The sequence below is a fragment of the Typha latifolia genome, chromosome 12, assembly GCF_019914945.1.
Source record: "Typha latifolia isolate L0001 chromosome 12, TyphaL0001v2, whole genome shotgun sequence".
Taxonomy (NCBI): domain Eukaryota; kingdom Viridiplantae; phylum Streptophyta; class Magnoliopsida; order Poales; family Typhaceae; genus Typha; species Typha latifolia.
The window spans coordinates 1969777-1978108 of record NC_133097.1 but is presented as its reverse complement, the minus strand read 5'-3'; the positions used below and the strand labels follow the sequence as shown (position 1 = coordinate 1978108).

General features: G+C 37.2%; 1 protein-coding gene across 1 annotated transcript; it reads right to left on the bottom strand.

Moving 5' to 3' along the window:
- Positions 1–6549: 6549 nt before the first annotated feature.
- On the bottom strand, positions 6550–8075 carry LOC140798867 (IRK-interacting protein-like). Its single transcript, XM_073152953.1, has 2 exons — positions 7854–8075; positions 6550–7769 (listed from the first exon to the last, which is right to left on the bottom strand). Exons 1-2 carry the CDS (start codon positions 7932–7934, stop codon positions 6648–6650), a joined length of 1203 nt encoding a protein of 400 aa, XP_073009054.1. The 5' UTR covers positions 7935–8075; the 3' UTR covers positions 6550–6647.
- Between the last annotated feature and the right edge of the window lie 257 nt (positions 8076–8332).

Here is an 8332-nt window from a genome sequence, read left to right as displayed (position 1 = left end):
ATTCTTGTCTCATTATCTAGGTCTCTCTTTTTTAATTCCCTCATATAGTGTTGAAAAAATTTGTAGGACTCTTCATAACTACGTCGAACCTTTTGGATCACCTTTTGTTTAGCTTGGTAAGCTTTAAAATAAAATGACTTTACACCATATTTAGTTTGAATATAAACTTGGATTATTTTTTGAGTATGTCCCATTTGAGAATACCTAATTTCGCACTTCATAATGGATGAATAAGCTACTGCATTGCTTATGATTGATTCCTGCAATAGCTATATTGCATTTATGCTTTGCGATAAAATATTTGATGCGAAATGTCGACACTTCGACCAACTTTCTACCTTTTTATTATCTAGGGACATCCAACATATATATATCTTGCATCAATCATATTGACTTCTTTTCTAATAGGTTTATACTCAAATCTATGATTAATGGTATATGCTTTTCGTGTACGAACAAACTCAATTGCATCCGAAAATATCTATCAAATGTACATATCTCATGTGAAAACAAACATTGAGCTACAAACTAAAAGAGTCTCAAAGTGTTCCACATATTCATCAATGAGATCAATTAGAATAGGATCATCATTTGGAGGTGGAACTTCACAACTATCACAATATCCAATGCTATCAATTACTAGGTATGTCTTATTGCTCCTTTGAGCCTCAACTTGTTCAATCAATTCTGTAGATCACTGAATCAAAAGTTTACATGTCTCTAAAACTCCTTCAACATCTCCACAACAATATTCAAGACTATTAGGTACAATCTCATCCTCACCAACCTTTTATGAAAAAGGAGCATTCAAATCTACAATATTATCAACACTGTAAATGTCTAGTACATCATTGCATTGTTGAGATTGATTTAATTCTTTAAACACAATTTGTGGAATGCTACATAAAAGTACACATGTTATTGATATGAATTGGTCAAATCAGATCATATTAAGGGGACATTAGATTCAATAGATTAGTTTAGTTATCTTAATTATTATGTTTATATGGTTTAGTCAAGTGTTATTAGATTAGAATTTTATGTAATGAGCTAAATCTAGCTCTATGCAATCTCGAAAAAAATATTCAGAAGATATTAATTTGACATTCAAATATTATGAACTAATTGGATAAATCGAAGACATCATGATCTACAACTTTGATATTCAAGATTTCTCCAAATTTAGACTCTATCTGTGACGAAGCGAAAGATTAATCCGAGATAGATAAGGAAGACTGGTTTAGTTAAGTTGTTTAGGATTGTTTAGATTTAATCTCTATAAATAAGGTTTTATGATTTGTATCTTAGGTATATATGAATGAAAAATTAGTTGACTTTATCCTTGCATCCTAGTATCTTCGCTCTCAACTTGGCCGCTGACCTTAATCTCCCTCATCCCTTTTTACCAACCAACACCGTCTCTCCCATCGAAACAGTATCGTCTTACTTCTAATATTTCTCATATGTTGATCTCCCTAATCCTGTAGGTCAAGCCTACTTCTCCTCATTCTTCTCCTATGAACTATCAATCTATCTAACCATTACCATCGTCGTCCACTATCGACACCATCTCCATTATTATCTACAAGCCGATATGCACTTATCACCAATACCACTATTGGCTTACGAACTAGATTAGACTTAGATTTAGTCCTTATTTGATAAGGGTCTAAATATAAAAGTTAAAAATTTAAAAGTTTCAAAGCTATTCTAACTACTTTAGTAATTTTTTGCCTTTAAAAAAATATTTGACAAATATTCTCCCTCGACTATGTAGAGCAGTTTATGATTTGGACCAACCCCAAGTCTATTCGATAAATATTGTTCAAGTACGAATAGACAATATGTATTATGAATCCTAAATTATATATACGAAATCTTATATATGGAATTTGAAAATATATTTATGAAATCCAATATAATAAGCATTGCACTAATTTATACATCATTATATTATTGATGTGATTCATCTAACAAAGTTTGTTTCATGCTACAAGAAGGTACATATGTCCTATAACAAAAAAAATTATTATGAATCTGAAATTATATTTACGGAATCTAGATATATATATCTACAAAATTTGAAAATATATCTACATAATCCATGAATATATCTATGTAATCCAAAGCTAAATTTTTACAAAATAAAAAAGATGGATATTTACATAACATATATATTTATGAAATTAATAAATATTACCATAGTCCATCACCATGGTTGTATATTTTACTGCCAAATAAATATATAATAATTTGATATAACAGATATACATCAAATATTAACAGGAGATTTTCATCTTCAATAATATCAACAAAAGAATCAATTTGGTTCGACGGAAAGAGACTTTAATACAATATCATATTCATCTAGATGCTCTTTTATTAATTCATAAAATTTTGCCTTCACTTCTAGCATGGTGAAATTTTTTCTAATGCATAAAAGACAAGCACTTCCACCTTCAGAACAAAAAAACATTTTATATTCATCCACTAGTATAGCACTCTCTATGTGAAAAAAGATTGTAGCATAACGGTATAGAGAAGTTTTTTTGAGCTATTTTCATTAGAGAGGTGAAAAGAAAGTTTGTTGCAAAACTCTCCATTCCTATAGAGTAAACAAGTATATAGTAAGTATGAAGTTTATGGAGTTTGTTTTTCTATGGGAGAAGAAGAAAAAAATTCTCATCTCTCCCTTTATCTCTACTAATGAATGTAAAACCAGAAAAAGACAAAACAATATTTAATGTGTTGTTGATGGGGACTTGATCAATTTATATTTAAATAAAACCTTACCGTAACTGACAATTGAAGATATCTCTCTACATGGCTTATATAACTTAATTGAACTTGTCTTAATAGCTTAGATTACTTAACTAGACTTGTCTTAAAGGCTTACGTAAGCATGAATCAATTAAAAGATAAATAGACTCAATCTATCGAGCCCAATGTCCTCATGATGCGATTCGATCTGACCCAGGTCGCATCATGCCGATTATGACATTCTTGTGCAATGTGTTCAAAACCAGAACATTCAAAACATCAAACTTTACTATCATGATTTTTATTTTTCTGTTAAACATTATTGTTACCTACCCCGACATTTGAACTCATAGGATTCTTCTTTTTCTCAAAAGTCTTGTTTTTCTCAAGTTTCTCAGCATTGAACTTATTTGACTTATTGAAGAATTTATTAAACTTTTTGACAAACATAGTCAACATCTCAACATCTCAACATCTAATTCGCCATCATCATCCGACTTCTCTAAAATTTGTTCAACAGTAATTAAGGCTATATCTTTGGATTTCCGAGGTTTAGAAAGAGTGGATTCAAACGTTTAAAGATTACCTACTAATTTTTCAACCTTCATTGTATCGATGTCCTTACTTTCCTTAATAGCTGTCATTTTCACATGAAATCTTTTTGGAAGAGACCTAAGGATCTTACAAATAATTTTGTTCTCAGAAATTTTTTCTCCTAAGTTAAAACTGGAATTGACTATGTTACTTAGTTTTACATAGAACTAATCAAATGTCTCATTTTCCTCCATTCGGAGAGTTTCAAAACTAGTAGTCAATCTCTAAATTTTTTAGAGCTTAACAGCTAAGGTTCCTTCATGAGTAGTTTCTAAGATTGTCCAAGCATATTTAGCTATCTCACAAGTAGATATTATTCTAAATTCATCCGAAGAAATACAACTAAAAATAATATTAATTGTCTTGCTATTCCAGCCAACTTTTTTATAATCTGACCTATCCCAAGACTTAAAAGGAGACTTCATGGAAGCTCTCATCCTAGCTTTTCAATATCCATAGTTTGACCTATCAAAAATAGGAGGTCTAATAATTCGCTCATCTATAGATTTCATGGAAGTTCTCATCCTAGCTTTTCAATATCCATAGTTTGACCTATCAAAAATAGGAGGTCTAATAGAATATTGTCTCCTCCTAGCTTTTCAATATTCATAGTTTGATCTATCAAAAATAGGAGGTCTAATAGAAGATTGTCTATCTCTATAAAAATTCATGCCTAGCTGATCTCTCTCTAGGTAAGAGAGCCTACTCTGATACCAATTGAAAAACTAACTTAGACATGCGTATGTATCTAAAGCCTAGGTAATGATATCAACCCTTTGCTTTAATAAATACGGATTAAATATCAAAAAGTAAAGCAAAATTGAACACTAGGATTTTTATGTGGAAAAACCCAAATGAAAAAAAAACCATAGATCCAAACTCGGATCAAAATCAATCACTAAACTTATAGCAATTATAAGACAAACTTACAAAATAATCAATCGATCCCTACAACTTTATTTCTCCCAGTCTTGCTTGCTATAACCCACAATTCGTCACTTCCCGTGATTGCTCTCTAATCTTAGTAGCCCTAGAGATTGATTCTTCGTTTGAATAACCCTTAAGACGAAAGCTTGGTGCGTTGTAAGAAGAGATGGACTTTGTTGGTAGAAGAACATTGTAACTTCAAGAACTCTTTATCAAAAGCAATAACCAACATCTTTAGAGTTAGGGCATCACAATCCTTATATAGGTTAATAAGATAAGACCAAATTCAAGTCATATTAGGACTCACGTAACTCTAGAATTTTGAATATTACGTGGGTGCATTCGACCGCAGCCTAATTGCATTCGAACGACTAAAAACATTCTCTTGTATGTGAACGCCTGAACTCGCGTTCGAATAGCCAAATCCTGTTCTCTATCGATGCGAATGCCTGAGTCCACATTCGAACGCAGTCTGGGTGCGTTCGAACGCGGTGCGACTGCAAAAACTTTTCTCCTATCAATTTAAAAATTTTTCAATCCAAATACTTTCAAAAGTTGTATAAATGCTCATGTATATGAATAAAAACACTTAGATTATTTTGTACACTAAAAATCTAACATCCATTAACCACACCTCTACCACATCCTGGACAACATTAGAGTCTTACAACATCCACTAATCTAGAAATCCAACTCACCAATGTTATAACAGTATTGTCATAGTCTAAATCTTATCCATGTCCTTACCGCCCACAAATCCTGCAATCACTTTCATCCTAAACATTTTTCCTTCATTACATATCAACCCTAACGATCCTCCCCATGTCCACCCTTTATTAAAGACCTACAAGTTTACATATAGCCCTCTAACTTAAAATCATCTTCACTAGCCAACAATATTTCGTTGAGATTAGACTAAGATATGTTCTGAATTTGAAAGGTCGTGATTGTCAAAATTGAATATTGAAAGGTTACAGAACAATCCACCAATTGCATAGACGGCGTTCCTACACCTAACTTGAGCCGGTAGCTCAGAATGGTCCATACATATTGCATACATGATTTACTGAGTTCGCACCTAACCTTGCTAATGAGAACACGAATTCTTCTACGAAGGTATGCACACCTACTGTAGCAAGTGCTGAATTTACTATAACAAAGATTGAAGATGACTTTTTTTTACTTGAATTAACTTTGTTCTTTGATTCTTTTCACAAATATACTCTTTCACAAGTAATGCAACTTAATCATACATTGTTTCTAGATTGTACATCATATTTTTGAAGTATTTTGTGTTCATAAACTTATTATTATATAAAATCACATTAACAATATCCATATCTATTTAAAATGTAGTTTGCATCTAATTTATATCCGCACCTAATTTAAATCTTGGCCCATATCTAATTTATATTTATATTTGTTTAGTTAGAATATAATTCTAACATTTTGTAATAATTGTACTCGAATCCATATGGGGAGCAAAAATATATAGATGCATATGTGGTTGACCACTATCTAATCTGTACTCGCCTTACATGAGTATTTACCAATTTTAAAAGAATCCAAGGACAAAATGAAGATGAAGAGGAAGAAGGGTTACCAGATGCCTCCATGGCTTCTTTTCTCTCTTTCTTCGGAGGCCCTGATGGCCGACGAGATGATCGATATGCTTACAAGAGAAGAAGGGTTACCAGATGCCTCCATGGCTTCTTTTCTCTCTTTCTTCGGAGGCCCTGATGGCCGACGAGATGATCGATATGCTTACAAGAGAAGCATATTAAGATATTCTGAAACACTGCCGTGCAGTGACCCTGCTGATCACCACACTGGAAACACCCCAAGAATGTCACAGGTGAATTATCTATCCTCCTGGCAGTCGAGGAAGATGGTATCAACAAATGATATAGGGTTTACCTCACGTAGCAACACCTCTTTGTAGAGAGGAGGTATTCACCTTCCTATCTTCCGCATATCCACCTCTCTCCCTACTCATCGAGCAATTGGATATCTCACATTCCTTGGATTCTCTGCCCGACGTGAGATTAGTTGATTCTCCGATCGAAGAAACTCCACTATCAGGCCTAATAGAGTCGACCTTTGAGACAACAAATACTCGTCTCCAACGTCGTTTTGGAGGCAGGGGTGGGAATGGAACGCGACTTTGGGACGCTTCTTATTTCTAAAAGATATCATTAATTCCAGTTTGATAAATATCAATAGAAAGTGATTATTTTGAGATAACCAACCAGCGAACTCGAAGAGAAATAATCAAACAATTCATGCATGCAACCAAAACCATATCCACATCCAGACATCAAATCACAGAAAAAAGAAACAAAAATTACACAATTCTGTCTCCTCTTTTACACAGTTTCAGTTCTATTTCCTCCAACTCTATTTCTCCTTACATTCGTTTCAAGACTATTATCAGAGACATCACTAGTGCGGTGAGAATACCAGCATAGCACCCGACACTTCACCACCCCGGCCCCAATGGTGTACACGTGGAACCCCGGGGCCACCATCATCTTAACGGCGACAGGCTCGGCCGGTCCCGAACTGGTCCGGTCGACCCCAACGTCCTCCATAAATTTTGGATCGAACCGGGCCCCTCCGTCCACCCTTATGATCGGAATCGGCGGGTGAGCCGACCGCGCCATGAGCCGGACCACCCACGCCGCCTTTGCCGCGTAGAAGAACGCCTGCAGCAGCCGCTCGGTCCACGGCCGAACCGAGCCGAGCGAACCAGCCACGTCGCTCATCTTTACATCGCAGAACCGGCTCAGCCCTGGGCTGTAATGCTTCGTCCCGTTCCGCAACACCTCTTCCCACGTCAACCCCCGGAGGAGCTCGTAAGCCGCGCGGTTCGACTCGCAGCGCTTGGCTGGGTCGGCGAGCAGGGTCTCGGCATCGTCGTCCAGCTCGAATCCGGCGAATAAGACTTGGTTGAGGAAGGACTCGGTGTTGTGGATGAGGTGGTGTGGGGCGAGGTGGGCGGAGAGGGAGCGGGCGAGGAGGCGGGTGGAGGAGCGGGACTCGGAGACTGAGCGGAGGAAGGGCTCGACGGGGAAGGAGGAGGAGGAGGAGGAGGAGGTGGGGGTAGGATATTGGGATTGGAGGCGGGAGAGCTTCAGGTGGAGGTCGGTGATGGAGAGCTTGAGGCGGGTCGACTCAAGGAGGGCCTCGTCGCGGGCTCGGGTGGCGGCGAGGAGCTTGAGCTTCAAGGAGCTGGTGGTGGTGGAAGTGGCGGCGGTGGTGGAGTTGGGAGTGCGGAGGAAGAAGGAGCGGAGGAAGGAGAGCTGCGGGGAAGGGGAGGGGGATGGCTTGACGCGAGAGGAGGGGCGACAAGTCGAGCAGGAGACGGAGTCGGAGGCCGAGTCGCCCGGCTTCTGAACCTTCTTAGATTGATGGGTCAACGGAGTTGTCTTTCTTGGTATCCGTTTCTTTCTCTCCTTTACTTTTTCTTCCTTCTCTTCCTCCTGGATCTATACCCAAAACCAATGATAAGTGTACTTTTCAAAAAAGAAAAACAAACAAACTTTTGAGCAAAGAGAGTTTTTCCGACTTACAGGATCGCAGAGAGAGGAGCGAGCGAGAGAAGGGCGAGAGTAAGAAGAGGAGGAGGGAGAGGGAGAACGAGAGGAGGCCATGGGAGAGGTGGGGAAGGAGGTGATACTTTAAGTTAGTCATGGGCGTGTATATTATTTGTAATTAAGGGGTAGGTGGGAGTTAAATGATGGGTGGCGCAAAATGATTGTCGTATGGTTGCATGAAAACAAAAGGTTGCGTTCATTCATTCTCTCTCACTGCAGAAGAATATTAAGTATATTTGGATCGGCCCTCTTGCTTTTATTGCAATCACAGGCACAGGGGTACGTTATCTGCCATTTATTTTTACCGTTATGGGTACCACAAATCAAAACCCCCATCAAAAGGTTTCTAAGTAGATATGAGCTGCAATCGTACCATGCAAATTTTAACGTACCACAACGAATAAAAATAAAAACGTAATTGTTCTTCGTTACGATGGTCGATGAGTTTAGTTTCA